We start from the raw sequence: 18,222 nt of genomic DNA on the forward strand, positions 1-18,222 counted from the left end.
AAGACGGGAAATTATAGGCCGGTTAGCCTGACTTCAGTCATTGGTAAGATTTAAGAGTCCATTATTAAAGATGAGATCGCGGAGTACTTGGAAGTGCATGATAAAATAGGACTGAGTCAGCAGGGCTTCGTCAAGGGGAGGTCATGTCTGACAAATCTGTTAGGAAATAACAAGTTGGACAAAGGAGAACCAGTGGACGTGATTTATTTAGATTTCCAGAAGGCCTTTGACAAGGTGGCGCAGAGGAGACTGTTAAATATGTTAAGAGCCCATGGTATTAAGAGTAAGTTCCTGGCATGGATAGAGGATTAGCTGACTGGCAGAACATAGAACAGGCAGCGAGTGGGGATAAAGGGGTCTTTTTCAGGATGGCAGCCGGTGACTCGTGGTGTACCTCAGGGGCCTGTGCTGGGACCACAACTTGTCACAATATACATTAATGATCTGAAGGAAGGAACTGAAGGCATGGTTGCGAAGTTTGCAGATGATACAAAGATCTGTAGAGGGGCAGGTACTATTGAGGAAGCAGGCGGGCTTCAGAAGGACTTGGCAGGCTAGGAAAGTGGGCAAAGAAGTGGCAGATGGAATACAATGTGGAAAAGTGTGAGGTTATGCACTTTGGAAGGAGAAATGGAAGCATAGACTATTTTCTAAATGGGAAGATGCTTAGGCAATCAGAAGCACAAAGGGACTTGGGAGTCCTTGTTCACGATTTTCTTACGGTTAACATGCAGGTTCAGTCGGCAGTTAAGAAGGCAAATGCAAAGTTAGCATTCATGTTGAGAGAGCTAGAATACAAGACCAGGGATGTACTTCTGAGGCTATATACGGCTCTGGTCAGACCCCATTTTGAGTATTGTGAGCAGTTTTGGACCCCGTATCTAAGGAAGGATGTGCTGGCCTTGGAAAGGGTCCAGAGGAGGTTCACAAGAATGATCCCTGGAATTAAGAGCTTGTTGTATGAGGAACGGTTGAGGACTTTGGATCTGTACTCGTTGGAGTTTAGAAGGATGAAGGGGGATCTTATTGAAGCTTATAGGATACTGCGTGGCCTGGATAGAGTGGACATGGAGAGAATGTCTCCACTTGTAGGTGGAGAGGACTAGAAGCAGAGGACACAATCTCAGACTAAAGGGACGATCCTTTAAAACAGAGATGAGGAGGAATTTCTTCAGCCAGAAGGTGGTGAATCTGTGGAACTCTTTGCCGCAGAAGGCTGTAGAGGCCAAATCACTGAGTGTCTTTAAAGGGGCAGCACGGTAGCATTGTGGATAGCACAATTGCTTCACAGCTCCAGGGTCCCAGGTTCGATTCCGGCTTGGCTCACTGTCTGTGTGGAGTCTGCACAACCTCCCCGTGTGCGCGTGGGTTTCCTCCGGGTGCTCCGGTTTCCTCCCACAGTCCAAAGATGTGCAGGTTAGGTGGATTGGCCTTATAAATTGTCCTTAGTAACCACAATTTCCCTTAATATTGGGTGGGGTCACTGGGTTATGGGGATAGGGTGGAGGTGTTGACCTTGGGTGGGGTGCTCTTTCCAAGAGCCGGTGCAGACTCGATGGGCCGAATGGCCTCCTTCTGCACTGTAAATTCTATGAAAAATTCTATGAAAATAAACAGAGATAGATAGGTTTTTGATCAATAAGGGGATCAGGGGTTATGGGGAGAGGGCAGGAGAATGGGGATGAGAAAAATATCAGCCATGATTGAAACGCGGAGCAGACCCGATGGGCCGAGTGGCCTAATTCTGCTCCTATGTCTTATGGTCTTATGCTCTCAATTACATCCAGGACTGCATTTTGTTCATTCTGACAGTTGGTCAATGGGGATGGTCGGAGGGTTTCTTTCTGCTGGAAAGGATGGTTGCATAACTTTGCCTCCAGTGGGCCGATTCTCTCTTCGCTTTCTTGCAAATACCTGGTTTCAAATTTCACATGGACCACAGAGTGAAAGGGTGTTTGGAAGTTAGAAGATATTTAGTTCCATTTCAATTTGGAACCGGCAAAAATAGTGCCACATTGCCATGAAGATGGGCTATTGTGGTTACATGGTTGTTTTATCTAATATATCTGGGTATTTCTCACAGAATAAAAAGGATAGGATCTGTTGCAGCCACGTGAGAAGGACAGAGACATGGGCTTAATATCACATCTGAAAAAGGCAGCACCTCAGACAATGCAACAGCACTCCCTTGCCACCACATGGAAACGTCAGCTGAAGTCTTTGCATTGGGGGAAGCCCTTTTTTATGTGAGAATTCTCTCATTGAGCTAAAGCTGACACTGCACGGCGGGAACAAAAAAAATCTTAAATTGAATGCATTTAATAAAACATTCACACTACATGTCCTTAATACCGGGAATAAATTGTGTCCCGCCCCCGATAATGGAGCTCTTTACCCGTATGTAACCTAGGAATCTTCAGAGGCCAGGGACCAGATCCACCAGGAGACTACAAATCCCGTCATGCAGCGCCGAAGACACGTAAGCCGCTTCCAGTCTGACAAAACAAAAATCATTTTTTATTTCTCGACAAAGATTAGTCAACCATAGCCAATCTTCAAAATGCTCGTCTCCAATTTTCCGTGCATTATTTGTGGAGTTTTCCCAGACACGCGCTGGATGGATCCGGAAGAAGTAGTCGCGCGGTGGGGATGACTTCCTTTTGCACGGACGCCCGCTCGAGGTAAGGGGCTAACCGAGACTGCGTGGAATGTTGGGGGGTAGATGGAATCCAACTGTAATCTCCCATTTGAACAGCCATCCGCTGAATACTCTCCAAGCAAATCAATCAGCATCGCGTTGCTGTTATTGCGATGAATATTATTCATCAGATATCCCGATGCGGGGAAGTTTAAAAATACATCTCGATCGAGGCTCCTGCTCCCAAGCAACATGGAGACCCCTCCCCGAGTGCGGAGACGCTGCAATCTTTGGTTGGATAACGCCGAACAACTACTGATCCTCCGTCTCCGCTCTCCCCGTATTTGGACTTGATTTATGGCAGTTGCAGGGATTGAGCTTTAAAACGGCGGCGGGTTGAGAGAAAGTGAATCGAATTGAGATTGCTTTCTGTTTTGCAATAAGCTGAAAAGGGGAGTTATATTGCGGAACCCGTTACTTTATTAATCTTGAAAATATATTTATTTCACACATGTAGCTTTACATTCAATTGACCACATTTCGGCCTTTGCCAAAGGCCCGCCGCATAACACTTCATTCATTTTTAAATGGCAGCAAAATGTTGACCTTTGTGGAGTTTTTAATACTAGCCAGTTGTTATAACTTGTGGGACAGGACATTTTAAATTGTTTTTTTTTCTTATTATCATGAGTGCACAATAATGGGTCGTGTAATCCGAGGCCAGAGAAAGGGTGCAGGTTCTGTCTTCAAAGCCCATGTGAAACACCGGAAAGGGCCTGCAAAGTTGAGAGCTGTGGACTTCGCTGAACGTCATGGTTATATCAAGGGTATTGTCAAGGTAAGTTTTTTTTTTTAAAGAAGGAATGCTGATTTTGGATTTTTTTTAGATCACTGTGGTTAGCACTGCTGCCTCACAGCGTCAGGGACCCAGATTTGATTCTGGCCTTAGGTGACTGGAGTTTGCACATTCTCCCTGTGTCTCTGTGGGTTTCCTCCGGGTGCTCCAGGTTCCTCCCACATTCCAAAGATGAGATGGATTGGCTTTGATCAATGGGGGGGGCAGAAGGTGATTGATGTCGGAGGGTCAGTGCAGACTGGTGGGCCAAATGGCAACCCCCAGCACTGAAGGGATTCTATGAACATATAGAACATAGAACGATACAGCGCAGTACAGGCCCTTCGGCCCACAATGTTGCACCAAAACAAAAGCCATCTAACCTACACTATGCCATGATCATCCATATGTTTATCCAATAAACTTTTTAATGCCCTCAATGTTGGCGAGTTCACTACTGTAGCAGGTAGGGCATTCCACGGCCTCACTACTCTTTGCGTAAAGAACCTACCTCTGACCTCTGTCCTATATCTACTACCCCTCAGTTTAAAGCTATGTCCCCTCGTGCCAGCCATTTCCATCCGCGGGAGAAGGCTCTCACTGTCCACCCTATCTAACCCCCTGATCATTTTGTATGCCTCTCTTAAGTCTCCTCTTAACCTTCTCTCCAACGAAAACAACCTCAAGTCCATCAGCCTTTCCTCATAAGATTTTCCCTCCATACCAGGCAACATCCTGGTAAATCTCCTCTGCACCTGCTCCAAAGCCTCCACGTCCTTCCTATAATGCGGTGACCAGAACTGTACGCAATACTCCAAATGCGGCCGTACCAGAGTTCTGTACAGCTGCAACATGACCTCCTGACTCCGGAACTCAATCCCTCTACCAATAAAGGCCAACAGTCCATAGGCCTTCTTCACAACCCTATCAACCTGGGTGGCAACTTTCAGGGGTCTATGTACATGGACACCTAGATCCCTCTGCTCATCCACACTTCCAAGAACTTTACCATTAGCCAAATATTCCGCATTCCTGTTGTTCCTTCCAAAGTGAATCACCTCACACTTCTCTACATTAAACTCCATTTGCCACCTCTCAGCCCAGCTCTGCAGCTTATCTATATCCCTATAACCTGCTACATCCTTCCACACTATCGACAACACCACCGACTTTAGTATCGTCTGCAAATTTACTCACCCACCCTTCTGCGCCTTCCTCTAGGTCATTGAGAAAAATGACAAACAGCAACGGCCCCAGAACAGATCCTTGTGGTACTCCACTTGTAACTGAACTCCATTCTGAACATTTCGATTTATAGAATTGAGTGTTTAAGGATAAAGCAAAAAACACGATCTAAAATCAAATGAACTACTTAAATGGATCTAAGTGATCAAATTCTTGGTTTGTTTTGCAGGATATCATTCATGACCCTGGTCGTGGTGCTCCTTTAGCAAAGGTGGTGTTCCGTGATCCTTACAGGTTCAAAAGAAGGACTGAGTTGTTCATTGCAGCGGAGGGTATCCACACTGGTCAGTTTATCTACTGTGGCAAGAAGGGTAAGTAGACGACAAATTATATAATTGCCCTTTTTAATTCAGTGATTTCTACTCCTGAAAATTTAGTGAATGTATTTGTTAAATAGCCATGTTATACAAACTAGAGAGATTCCAGGTTAATCCTATATTTAACTTGTTGCCAGAAAAAGTAAATACCCAAATAAATGTATGAAAGACCTGAGTTTAAAATACGTGGGGGTGGGGGGGCTGCATAGATCAGTTTTTGAAGCATGGTACTTGTGATATTTCCTGTCATGTCTACTGCGCATTATAATAATAATTAAAGTCATCTGTCATGTTCCATCTTCAATCCTTTAAGATTTGATTCTGAGGTGATGATGTGCTCCACCAGAGTTTGTAAGATCAGGCTTCCAGGCCTGAGTGCCACCTTGCCTGCATCACATTCTTGCTGTTTAAAAAAAATAAAATGTTTTAATTAAGAATTTTTCAAAAATATTTTCCACCTTACAAACACCCCCCCCGTAACAAAGAAAAGAAAGAAAGCTCGCGTGGCAAGACATGAACATGGCAAGTCAATAAGATACAGAACTTTGTACATTGGATTCTTCCCGTACATGTCAGTTTCCAGATCATTCATGTGTTTTCTTGCTCAAGTGCCCCCCAGAGAACCCCCCCCCCAACCACGAACGATGTTCCCCCCCCCCCCCCCAACCACGAACGATGTGTCCCCCCCCCCCCCCGGGTTGCTGTTGCTGCTGTCCGACATTCATCTACCGCTCTGCGAGATGGTCTAGGAACGGTTGCCACCGCCTGTAGAACCCCTGCGCAGACCCTCTCAAGGCAAACTTTATCCTCTCCAACTTGATAAACCCTGCCATATCATTTATCCAGGCCTCCACGCTAGGGGGCTTCGCCTCCTTCCACATTAGCAAGATCCTTCGCTGGGCTACTAGGGACGCAAAGGCCAGAATGCCGGCCTCTTTCGCCTCCTGCACTCACGGCTCGTCCACTACTCCAAATAGTGCTAGCCCCCAGCTTGGCTTGACCCGGACTTTGACCACCTTAGATACTGTTCCCGCAATTCCCCTCCAGTGCCGAGCATGACCAAAACATACGGACATGGTTCGTCGGACTTCCTGAGCACCTCCCACATCTGTCCTCCACCCCAAAGAACCTACTCAACCTCGCCCCCGTCATATGCGCTCTATGAACCACCTTAAATTGTATCAGGCTAAGCCTGGCACACGAGGAAGAGGAATTAACCCTACTTGGGGCATCAGCCCATAGCCCCTCCTCAATCTCCTCCCCCAACTCCTCTTTCCATTTACCCTTCAGCTCCTCTACCAAAGCCTCCCCCTCTTTCATCTCCTGGTATATCGTCGACACCTTGCCCTCTCCGACCCATACGCCCGAAATCACCCTATCTTGAATCCCCCGTGCCGGGAGTAGCGGAGATTCCCTCGCCTGCCGCCTCACAAACGCCCTCACTTGCATGTACCTGAAAGCGTTTCCCGGGGGTAGCCCAAACTTCTCCAGCGCCCCTAAGCTCGCAAATGTCCCGTCAATGAACAGGTCCCCCATTCTTCTAATCCCTGCCCGATGCCACCTCTGAAACCCCCCGTCCATCCTTCCTGGGACAAACCGATGGTTGTCTCTGATCGGGGACCACACCGAGGCTCCCGTCGCACCCCTGTGCCGTCTCCACTGCCCCCAGATCTTTAGCGTTGCCGCCACCACTGGGCTCGTGGTGTACCTTGTCGGCGAGAGCGGCAGCGGTGCCGTCACCAGCGCCCCCAGGCTCGTTCCTTTGCAGGACGCCATCTCCAACCTCTTCCATGCTGCCCCCTCTCCCTCCATCACCCACTTACAGATCATTGGCTGCCCAATAGTAACCACCCAAATTCGGCAACGCCAACCCTCCTCTATCACATTCTTGCTGTTAATAGCAACTGACTTGAAAGACTTCAAATTGTGTCCTTAAAATTTTCCTTGCAGTTTTGAAATGAAATGAAAATCGCTTTATTGTCGCAAGTAGGCTTCAAATGAAGTTACTGTGAAAAGCCCCTAGTCTCCACATTCCGGCGCCTGTTTGGGGAGGCTGGTACTAGAATTGAGGGTTCTTTTCAGATAGTCTTTTTAAAAATAAATTTAGAGTACCCAATTATTTTTTTCCCCAATTAATGGGCAATTTAGCATGGCCTATCCACCTAACACGCACATCTTTGGGTTGTGGGGGTGAACCCCACACAGACATGGGGAGAATGTGCAAACTCCACACGGACAGTGATCCAGGGCTGGGATTCAAACCCGGGTCCTCAGCGCCGCAGTCCCAGTACTAACCACTGCGCCACATGCCGCCCTGACATAATCTTTACAGTGCAGAAAGATGCCATACATTTCATTGAGCCTTCCCTCGATCTTTGAAAGAGCATTCTACCTAGTCCTGCTCCGCTGCCTTATCCCTGCAACTATGTACTTTTAAAAAAGTTTTTTTTTTGAAATTACACTTCCCACTGTTGGAAAGGTGGATGGGAAAACAAATGTTTTCTTCTCCCTCTCTACCTCGTCTGCCACTGAGAAACTAAATGTGCTCTTTCCTCTATTGATGCCCCTGTCGTTGGGGCCATGGAGCCTACTCCCCAGTTGTCATAAATGCCTCAAATGCCTGTCCTTGTTTTCCCACAATAAATTGTCTTGGATGGCATGGTGCGTAGTGCACTGCTGTCTACGGCGCTGTGGACCCAGGTTTGATCCTGGCCCTTACATGCTCCCTGTGTCTGCATGGGTCTCACTTCCACAATCCAAAGATGTGCAGAGTAGGTGGATTGGCGGTGCTAAATTGCTTGTTAATTGGAAAAAAAGAATTGGGTACTCTAAATTTAAAATAAAAATGCTCTTTTGTCTTGGATCACAATGATCTTTGCCACCCTTTTCTCTCTCCCTGTGCTTGCCCCTTTCCCTGTCCAACCAACCCGGGCTATTTACACGCACCTAATTAATAGCTGGGATCACTTTACCAACATTAATAATAATCTTTATTGTCACAAGTAGGCTTACATTCACACTGCAATGAAGTTATTGTGAAAAGCCCCAAGTCGCCACATTCCGGTGCCTGTTCGGGTACGCAGAGGCAGAATTCAGAATGTCCAATTCACCTAACAGCACATCTTTCGGGACTTGTGGGAGGAAACCGGAGCACCCGGAGGAAACCCGCGCAGACACGGGTAGGGTGTGTAGACTCCGCACAGACAGTGACCCAAGGCAGGAATCAAACCTGGGACTCTGGCACTATGAGGCAACAGTGCTAACCACTGTGCTAAGGTGCCGCCCAAACCAAACTGCATTCAGCTCCCCAGTCCTACTATACATTTTGCTTGCATTGTACCTAAAACATGTAAACTTCTATCATGCCTGTATCAAGGATTTAAAAAAACAGTTTCCTTTTTACAACATTTCTTGATTTGTCTTCACTAATTAATAAGGCAGGGTGATATGGGAACACTGCTGCACAGAAAAATAATGGTCAGTGTTGGCTTTAATTTCTGTACTTGTTCTGGTGTAGTCACACAAGTGTATTGTAATTGTAAGCAGTGTGCTGTGGAAAGTATTTGTTTGACATAACTAGATGTAGGCTGTAAAAATCTTTATTTTCTTGCAGCTCAGTTGAACATTGGAAATGTCCTCCCTGTGGGTACTATGCCAGAAGGTACCATTGTGTGTTGCCTGGAGGAGAAACCAGGTGACCGTGGTAAACTTGCACGTGCCTCTGGTAATTATGCCACAGTTATCTCCCACAATCCTGAGACAAAGAAAAGCCGTGTCAAGTTGCCATCCGGTTCTAAGAAAGTTGTTTCCTCGGCTAATAGAGCTATTGTTGGTAAGATTTAATTTACTCCTTTCTGACAATTTTTTAAAAAGTTAGTCTTCATAAAAATGTAATTATTTTAAAACTCTAAATATTTATTGATCATTCTCAATTAATGGCTTTTAACATGTAAATTAACAAATTGAGCTACATCCAAAACTAGGAAGTGAAAATATTTGGTTCAGGATTATTATTATTTTATTTCCAATTAAGGGGCAACTTAGTGTGGCCAATCCACCTACCCTGCACATCTTTGGTTGTGGGGGTGAGACTCACACGGGCACAGGGAGAATGTGCAAACTCCACACAGACAGTGACCCAGGACCGCGATTGAACCTGGGTCCTCGGCACCATGCTCACCGTGCTACCCATGGTTGCCTTCATCGACTGAGGCATTGAGTACAAGAGTTGGCAGGACGTGTTGCAAAACTTTAGTTAATATTAATAACAATGTCACACAAGTAGGTTTACATTAATACTGCAATGAAGCTACTGTGAAAAACCCTAGTCACCATATTCCGGCGCCTGTTCGGGTACTTGTAGGGAGAATTCAGAATGTCCAATTCACCTAACAGCATGTCTTGTGGGTGGAAACCAGAGCACCTGGAGGAAACCCCCACAATCACGGGGAGAATGTGCAGACTCCACACAGGCAGTGACCCAAGCTGGGAGTCGAATCTGGGACCCTGGCGCTGTGAAGCAACAGTGCTAACCACTGTGCTACCATGCAGGCCACTTTGGAATATCGCATGCAGTTCTGGTTGCCACACTACCAGAAGGACGTTATGCTTTGGAGAGAGTGCAAAGAAGTTTTACCAGGATATTGCCTGGTCTGGAGGGTGTTGGCTATGAGGAGAGGTTGAATAAACTGACTGATTTTGTTGGAAAGACAGAGGCTGAGGGGAGACCTGATTAAGGTTTACAAAATTACAAGAAGTACAGACAGGGTGAATAGTCATATGCTTTTTCCCAGGATGGAAGACTCCATTACAAGGGCACAGTAAGAAGTCTTACAACACCAAGTTGAAGTCCAACAGGTTTGTTTTGCATCACTAGCTTTCGGAGCACAGCTCCTTCCTCCGGTGAATCATTGTAAGACTTCTTACTGTGCCCACCCCAGTCCAACACCGGCATCTCCACATCACAATTACAAGGGGGCACAGGTTCAAGGTGAGAGGGGGAAAGTTATGGGGAGATATGCAGGGAAAGATTTTTTACACAGAGGGTGGGTGTCTGGGACATGTTGATGGTGGAGGCTGGCATGATAGCAATGTTTAAGATGTATCTTAATAGACACTTGAACGGGCGAGGAATGGAGGGATACAGATTGTTTGGGAAATAAGTAGTAGGTCTAAATGAGGACTTTATATCGGCATAGACTTGGTGGGCCAAAGGGCTGTAATGTTATTTTCTCTTTGGTATCTTAGATGCCTAATTATTTATCAGTTGCTACAATAAGAGTAGCTGACAAGATACTGTAAGTCTGGCAGCCCTTTATTGAAGTGATTGGGTGGTAACCTTGGAATAATGGGTTAATTAAACTACTTGCCGTGTATAAATGTCTATATTACTAGTCAAATGTTTACTTAATTGCAGGTGTTGTTGCTGGTGGCGGTCGTATTGACAAACCCATACTGAAGGCAGGTCGGGCTTATCACAAATACAAGGCCAAGAGAAATTGCTGGCCACGTGTCCGTGGTGTGGCTATGAATGTAAGTGAACAATTAAATGTTTCCATTAGTGGTTCACCTCTTGCTCTCTTCTCTTGGCCCCATTCTTGCTAAACTGCTGACCACCCAATTTCTCATCCTAGCTCCCATGTTAACTGACATTTCAAATAATCATCTCTCCCGTTCAATGTTATTGTCATTGCCTCTCCAAAAACAACCCTCCGACCCTTTGTCCTTCCAAATATCATCTCCAACCTCTCTTTCCTCCCCCAAGTTTTGAATGTGATGTTGCTTCACAAATCCATGTCCCATTTTTTCTGCAGCTTCATATTTGAACCTCCATGGGGCAGCACTGTGGCGCAGAGGGTTAGCCCTGCTGCCTCACGGCGCTGAGGTCCCAGGTTCGATCCCGGCTCTGGATCACTGTCCTTGTGGAGTTTGCACATTGTCCCTGTGTTTGCGTGGGTTTCGCCCCCACAACCCAAAGATGTGCAGGCTAGGTGGATTGGCCAGACTAAAATTGCCCCTTGATTGGAAAAAATGAATTGGGTGCTCTAAATTTATAATAAAAAAATATTTGAACCTCCGTTTCATTGCTTACCCTGTCAAATATAGCTCTAATCGCATTCTTTGATTATTATGCACTATTCTTCCTTGTCTATTTTCATTTCTCTGTAGTCAGTAATGTGCTCTCCACAATGTTGTATTTGGAGTCTACCAAAAATGTATCCATGGGTTCCTTGTATTCCTCATTTATGTGTTGTTCCATGAGACATCATCCACAGACATCACAGGTTCCACATGCATAGCCCCTTTTCTACAGCAGTCTCATGTGACTTTGCAACTTTGCTGTCTCTCCAAGAATTCTGCAATCCTCCAACTTTGGCCTCTTGTAGCCCCAGACCCTTTGCTCCACCAGTAGCTGCTGTGACTTCTGTCATATATGTCCTGAGCTTCGCAGTTCCCTACGTAAATCTCTCACTTCTCTATCTTTCGCATTTAAGATTATCTTTGGAAATCTACCTCTTTTGCCCAGCTTTAGTCACTCTTGTTATCTCCATTTTTGACTCGGTGTCACATTTTGTATGGTTACACCATTTTGAAGTGCCTTGGAACTTTTCTACATTTGAAGTGCTGTACAAATGTAATTGTTCATGTGGGATTATAATTTCCCCTGCGTCCATTCTCATTCTGGCTGATAATGCTACCGTGGAACATTTTACTGTGTTAAATGTGCTATAAAAATACAAGTTATGAGTTAGTGTACTTGTAGTATTTGATCCCCTGAACTAGTTTCAACTACTTTGATCAATAATGATTTATTACAAGTTATCCTTAAACCAAAATATCTTCTGGGATTTAGTGATGGATGATTCAGGAGATTTCCAAGCTTGCTCTGATATAATTTTCAGCTGGCATTAGTTGCATTTAGGCTTGTAAACCATTTGCAGTCACTGTTTCAGTTAGTGGAAGAGTTAAATTGTCTGGTTGAATGAGGAGTCCCAACATCACCACCTTGGTCTTTGTGCTCTTAATCATAGAAACGGCTGTAATGCACAACATGCAGCAAAGATTTGAAAGACAATGTGAACACAGGCCAAATTATTTTATTGTCAGATTAAACTTGATGTGGAAAAGCAGCTCCAGTAGATGAGACCATAGAACTTAATATACCACTGTATTCTATGACATGAAGTACAGAATATAAAAACATATGCATTGATGAATCTATACAAACCGTTCGTCCACAATTGGGAGTGTAGATGTAGTCTGGGCTCTGTCAAGGAAATAGAGGCTACAGTGTGGATTCACTCAGATGCTGTTTTGTTAGGAGAGGATTTGTTGTTTAGAGGTGTTTAAAATAATGAAGGAAGGAGCAGCACGGTGGCACAGTGGTTAGCACTGCTGTCGAACGCCAGTGACGACCACAATTCGACCCCGGGTCACTGTCCGTTTGGAGTTTGCACATTATCCCCGTGTCTGCGTGGGTCTCACCCCCACAACACAAAAAGATGTGCAGGCTAGGTCAATTGGCCACACTAAACTGCCCCTTAAAAACAAATTGGAAAGAAAAGATTTGGGCGCTCTATATTTTATTTTATGAAGAAATAGGACACAGTTTACAGAGCCTTTCCGTCATGGGGACGAGATCAAAGTGACGTATATATTCGAGCAAGTGATTTATGATGAAGTGGGAAGCTGTGGAATGGGTTACTGGAATGATTGAAGCAGAAACCATAATCGCTTTGTTATAGGTTGGATAAGTGGTTGGGAACAGGAAAATAGGCAGTCACATGTTGAGTAACTTAATTTCCATGTTGTGATTTCTATGTAAATTGCTTTGGTGTTGGTGTACACAGAATTGCATTGATCAACAGGATTTGTGTGGAACAGGATTTGCTAACCCATCATTTTTCTTCCACAGCCTGTAGAACATCCTTTTGGTGGTGGTAACCATCAGCACATAGGGAAGCCATCAACCATCAGAAGAGATGCTCCAGCTGGTCGCAAGGTCGGTCTCATTGCTGCTCGCCGTACTGGTAGACTGCGCGGTACGAAGACCGTCCAGGAGAAAGAGAACTAGTGTCTTAATGTATATGCAGAAATTTGCCACAATAAAGAGGATTTAAAAAAAAAATACAATTCTGTTGCTGTGTAAAACTGGCTGTTGCTGTCAATATTTACAAGAATAATTTGTCTAGATAATTTTAAAAAAATACTCCAACCATATATGCGTAGGAGGCCCTGATGATTTATGTTGGTGTTTATAGTCCATATATGCTTCCTTCCAACCCAAGTTATTTTACCCATCAGATAATTTACTCCTTTCTTCAATTGTTTATCTAATGTGCACTAAATTATGAAATTAGATTCCAGATTTGTTTGCGAAGGCCTAGATTTATGCAGCATCTTGCCATATCAGGAAGCATAGGAACCTGTTCTGCAGTCAAATTAATCCCACAGACTAAAATATTTATTTATCTTTATTGAGGGAAAGTTAGCAACACTTGCCCAGCAACAGGCAGATATAGTCATTGACAGCACGCTGGTACACCATCCTTGTTTTGAAACATTATCCATTTGCAGAGTCCGTGAGTGTACTATTAATTTAAGTAAGCTGTTAAGATCACATTTGTGAATAGGAACACAGGAACAGGAGTAGTCCATTCAACCCCTCCAGTCTGTCCAACATTTAATGAGATCCTGGCTGATCTGTGGCCTAACTCCATATATTTACCTTTGGCCCAGTTCCCTGAATATCTTTGCTTAACAAAAATCTATCTCAGATTTAAAATTGACAACTGTTCTAGCTTCAACTGCTGCTTGTGAGAGAGTGTTCCAAATCTCTAGCATCCCTTTAGTGAAGAAAATCTTCCTAACATCTCTCGTTAATGGTCTAGACCTAATTTTGAGACTGAACCCTGGTTTTAGAATCTCCAACCAGTGGAAATAGTTTATTTATCTACCCTGAATACCTCAATCAGATCACCCTTTAACCGTCAAAATTCTGACAAAAACTGGTCTAATATGAGCAACCTCTCCTTTTAACTCAACCCCTGTATCCAGGTAACATTTTTGTAAACCTATGTCGCACTCCCTCCAAGACCACAATATCCTTCCTATGGTGTGGTGCCTAGAACTGCTCACAGTACTCAATGGTGTCTAATCAGATTTTGCACCTAGGCATAGAATTTACAGTGCAGGAGGCCATTCAGTCTGTCAAATCTGCACTGACCCTTGGAAAGAACACCCCAAACCACCTCCAGATAAAGTTTAAATTCCATCACCTGCCATGGTGGGATTCAAACCCGGGTCCCCAGATCATTATCCTGGGTCTCTGTATTACTAGTCCAGCGACAACACCTAACCCTACCTACCCTTTTTGGACATTAAGGGCAATTTAGTGTGGCCAATCCACCTAACCTGCACATGGTTGGACTGTGGGAGGAAACCCACGCAGACACTGGGAGAATGTGCAGACTCCGCACACACTGACCCAGCGGGGAATCGAACCTGGGACCCTGGCGCTGTGAAGTAACTGCTACCGTGCTGCCCATATAGCTGCAGCAATATACCACTCTAGATATAATGGCTAGCATTCCATTAGCCTTTTTGATTATTTTCTGCACTTGGTGTGGCAGTTTAAGGATCTCTGCACCTGAACCCCCTGAAAAGTCGGTCATTCATTGTATTTAATCTCTTTCCATTTAGAAAGTACTCTGTTCTCTCCTTTTTTGGTCCAAAGTGGATAACCTCACACATTAAATTACATCTGCCACAATTTTGCCCATTTACCCAGTCTGTTAATATCTCCTTCCAATTTTATGCTGTCATCTAGGTTGTCGACAATGCCACCTAACTTTGTATAAACAACAAATTTGGATATATGACTTTAAGCCATTTATGAATAATCATAGAATTTACAGGACAGAAGGAGGCCATTCAGCCCATCGAGTGCACCACCCTTTGGAAAGAGCACCACCCAATCCCAGTAACCCCACCTAGCCTTTTTGGACACTAAGGGCAATTTAGCATAGCCAATCCACCGAATGTGAATAATCAAGGCCCCAACACATCCCTGTGGTACATCACTAGTCAACTACCAATTAGAGTAATTACCCATTGTCCCCACTGACTGTCACCTCCCACTCAACTAATTTCCTAACCATGTCAATAAGTTGCCCTCGACTCTGGGCTTCAGTAGTCTCTTATGTGGGACTTTTATCAAATGTTTTCTGGAAGTCCATATAAATAACATCCATTCCCCTGTCTGCTACGTTAGTCCCCTTTTCTCAAAATTCATTACGATTAGTCGGGCATAGCCTTCCCTTCCCAAATCCACGCTGGCTATCCCTGAGCAACTGAAGTTTTGCAAGGTGTTCAGTTACTCCGTCCCTGATTATAGACTTCAGCAGTTTCCCCACCACTTGTTAAGCTAACCGGCCTGTAATTCTCTAGTTTCACCCTTTTTGAGTGACGTGTGATTTTCCAATCAGGGGGACTACTCCTGAATTATAGGTAGGGCATCTACAATATGTTCCCTACTTCAACATCCTCGGATGGGAACTGTTAGGTCCTGGGTATTTGTCACTCTTTAATTCTGTTAATTTCCTAGTTGTTGATACTGTACTTTTGTTAATTGTACTACGTCTTGGGGAGGGGGACTTATGGTGGTGGCTATGAAGTTGCACACGCAGTGGCTCCCGCCAGGGTGCTTTGTTTTAGGCCCTTTTTGTCCAGTTTGTCAGACCAGAGTGACTGGATTGTCTCCCTGAAGGCGGAGATGGTGTAGCTGGCTGAAGTGTATAAAGCGTTGGAAGCCAAGGTAGACATTCTGGAAAACCACTCCAGATGGCAAATTTTGAGAATTGCTGGAGGGCCCAAATAATAATAATCTTTATTAGTGTCACAAGTAGGCTTACATTAACAAATCAATGAAGTTACTGTGAAAATCCCCTAGCCACCACATTCCAGCACTTGTTCACATACACGGAGGGAGAATTCAGAATGTCCAATTCACCTACCAAGCACGTCTTTCAGGACTTGAGAGGAAACCGGAGCACCCGGAGGAAACCCATGCAGACACCGGGAGAATACAAACTCTGCACAGACAGTCCTTGTGCCCCAACTATTTACAATCTATAGTGATGACCTGGATACAGGGAGAGAAGGTTCTATAGCCAAATTTGCAGATAACACTAAAATAGGTGGGACAGTAAGTTGCAATGTGAGACTAAGAATCTTACAAATGGATATAGATAGTTTAGGTGAGTGGGCCAAAACGTGGCAGGTGAAGTTTAACGTGGATAAGTGTGAGGTCATCTAGTTCGGTCAGAAAGCTGGAAAGGTAACTTACTAAATAAATGGGGAGAGACTTTGAGGTGCTCTGGTGCAGAGGGATCTGGGTGTCCTTGTGCATGAGTTGCAAAAAAATTAGCATGCAGGTACAGCAGGTAATAATGAAAGCAAATGGAATGTTGGCATTTACAGCTAAAGGAATAGAATATAAAGGTAAGGAAGTGTTGCAACAGGATATGGTGCGACCACACCTGGAGCACTGCACAGATTTGGTCCCCGCATTTGAGGGTAGATGTAGTGGCATTGGAGGCAGATCAATTAAAGGTACCCAATTCATTTTTTCCAATTAAAGGGCAATTTAGCGTGGCCAATCCATCTACCCGGCACATCTTTTGGGTTGTGGGGGCGAATCCCACGCAAACACGGGGAGAATGCAAACTCCACACGGACAGTGACCCAGCGCCAGGATCGAACCCGGGACCTCGGCAGCAGTTGGGGGCAGTTGACAGGTGGTTCACTAGATTTGATTCCAGAAATTAGGGGTTTGTGTTATGAAGAGAGATTGAGCCGTTTAGGCCTAAACTCTTCTAGAGGGACTTCCAGTGGCAGCATACAGGTGGAAGTCACACGTTGGGAAGCTCCTGCTCGAGGCTTGATTTTTTGGAATGAAATGCCCGGTTCCTAAGGGCAATTTTTAAACGCACTAAGTAAGGGAGGAGGGGGATGTCCAAAAATCAGAAGAAAACTATCGGGAAGAAGGGGGCAAGTGAAGGTTCGCCGTCGAGCAGAAGAGTCAGCTGGCAGCAGGAAAACTGGCGGAGGTTGGATCGCTGGGTGGGGCTACACCCTTCACAGCAGGAAAGATGACAGGCGATGGCCATGGAATTTGAAAAGCCGTTTACCAAACACATGGAGGTGATGAGGAAGGAAATGATGGCAGCAATGAAGGCGTTGGTGGAGGAGCTGATTGCCTCAGTCAAGGCAGCGGTTGGTGTCGAAGACATCAGCCGAGGTGCGAGGGAGAGAAGCTGAAGGGAGTTGGATTGTTTATTGTCACGTGTACTGAGGTACAGTGAAAAGTATTTTTCTGCATGCAGCTCAAACCGATCATTTGGTACATGAAAAGAAAATACGTAATAGGGCAACACAGGGTACACAATGTAAATACATAGACACAGGCATCAGGTGAAGCATACAGGAGTGTTGTACTAATCAGATCAGTCCATGAGCGGGTCATTTAGGAGTCTGGTAACAGCAGGGAAGAAGCTGTTTTTGTGTCTGTTCGTGCGTGTTCTCAGACTTTTGTATCTCGATGGAAGATGTTCGAAGAGTGAGTAAGCCGGGTGGGAGGGGTCTTTGATTATGCTGCCTGCTTTCCCAAGGCAGCGGGAGGTGTAAATAGAATCAATGGTTGGGAGGCGGGTTTGTGTGATGGACTGGGCGGTGTTCACGACTCTGAAGTTTCTTGCGGTCTTGGGCTGAGCAGTTGCCATACCAGGCTGTGATGCAGTCAGATAGGATGCTTTCTATGGTGCACTGGTAAAAGTTGGTCAGAGTCAATGTTGAAATGCCAAATTTCCTTAGTTTCCTGAGGAAGTAAAGGCGTTGTGCTTTCTTGGTCGAAGCGTCGACGTGGGTGGACCAGGACAGATTTTTGGTGATCTGTACACCCAAGGTGGAGGAGGCCTTGTTGGAACATAGCGACCAGTTCACCTTGATGGGTGAGGAGATGTGGAGGGTGGTGAAGGCCAACAAAGGACTGAGAGCAAAGGTAGAAGACCTGGAAAATAGGTTTAGGCAGCAAAACTTAATTGTGGGTCTGCTCCAAGGAGTGGATGGTCCGAGGCCAACGGTGTACTTTCCCAAGATGTTGGTGGAGCTGTTGGGGGAGGGGTAAG

At 45.1% G+C, this 18,222-nt stretch overlaps 1 protein-coding gene across 1 annotated transcript; it reads left to right on the plus strand.

Moving 5' to 3' along the window:
- Positions 1-2,584: 2,584 nt before the first annotated feature.
- On the plus strand, positions 2,585-13,186 carry rpl8 (ribosomal protein L8). The gene is made up of 6 exons (XM_072513862.1): positions 2,585-2,681; positions 3,330-3,476; positions 4,888-5,029; positions 8,649-8,867; positions 10,452-10,567; positions 12,951-13,186. Exons 2-6 carry the CDS (start codon positions 3,339-3,341, stop codon positions 13,107-13,109), a joined length of 774 nt encoding a protein of 257 aa, XP_072369963.1. The 5' UTR covers positions 2,585-2,681; positions 3,330-3,338; the 3' UTR covers positions 13,110-13,186.
- The last annotated feature ends 5,036 nt before the right edge of the window (positions 13,187-18,222 follow it).

This window comes from Scyliorhinus torazame, chromosome 8, assembly GCF_047496885.1.
Source record: "Scyliorhinus torazame isolate Kashiwa2021f chromosome 8, sScyTor2.1, whole genome shotgun sequence".
Taxonomy (NCBI): Eukaryota; Metazoa; Chordata; class Chondrichthyes; order Carcharhiniformes; family Scyliorhinidae; genus Scyliorhinus; species Scyliorhinus torazame.

Bases quoted from the DNA above. Each gene is read 5' to 3' on its own strand.
- rpl8 (XM_072513862.1), top strand. From the start codon at position 3,339: ATGGGTCGTGTAATCCGAGGCCAGAGAAAGGGTGCAGGTTCTGTCTTC. The intron at 3,477-4,887 runs GTAAGTTTTTTT...TTTGTTTTGCAG, and splicing joins ATATCAAGGGTATTGTCAAG to GATATCATTCATGACCCTGG. The intron at 10,568-12,950 runs GTAAGTGAACAA...TTTCTTCCACAG, and splicing joins TCCGTGGTGTGGCTATGAAT to CCTGTAGAACATCCTTTTGG.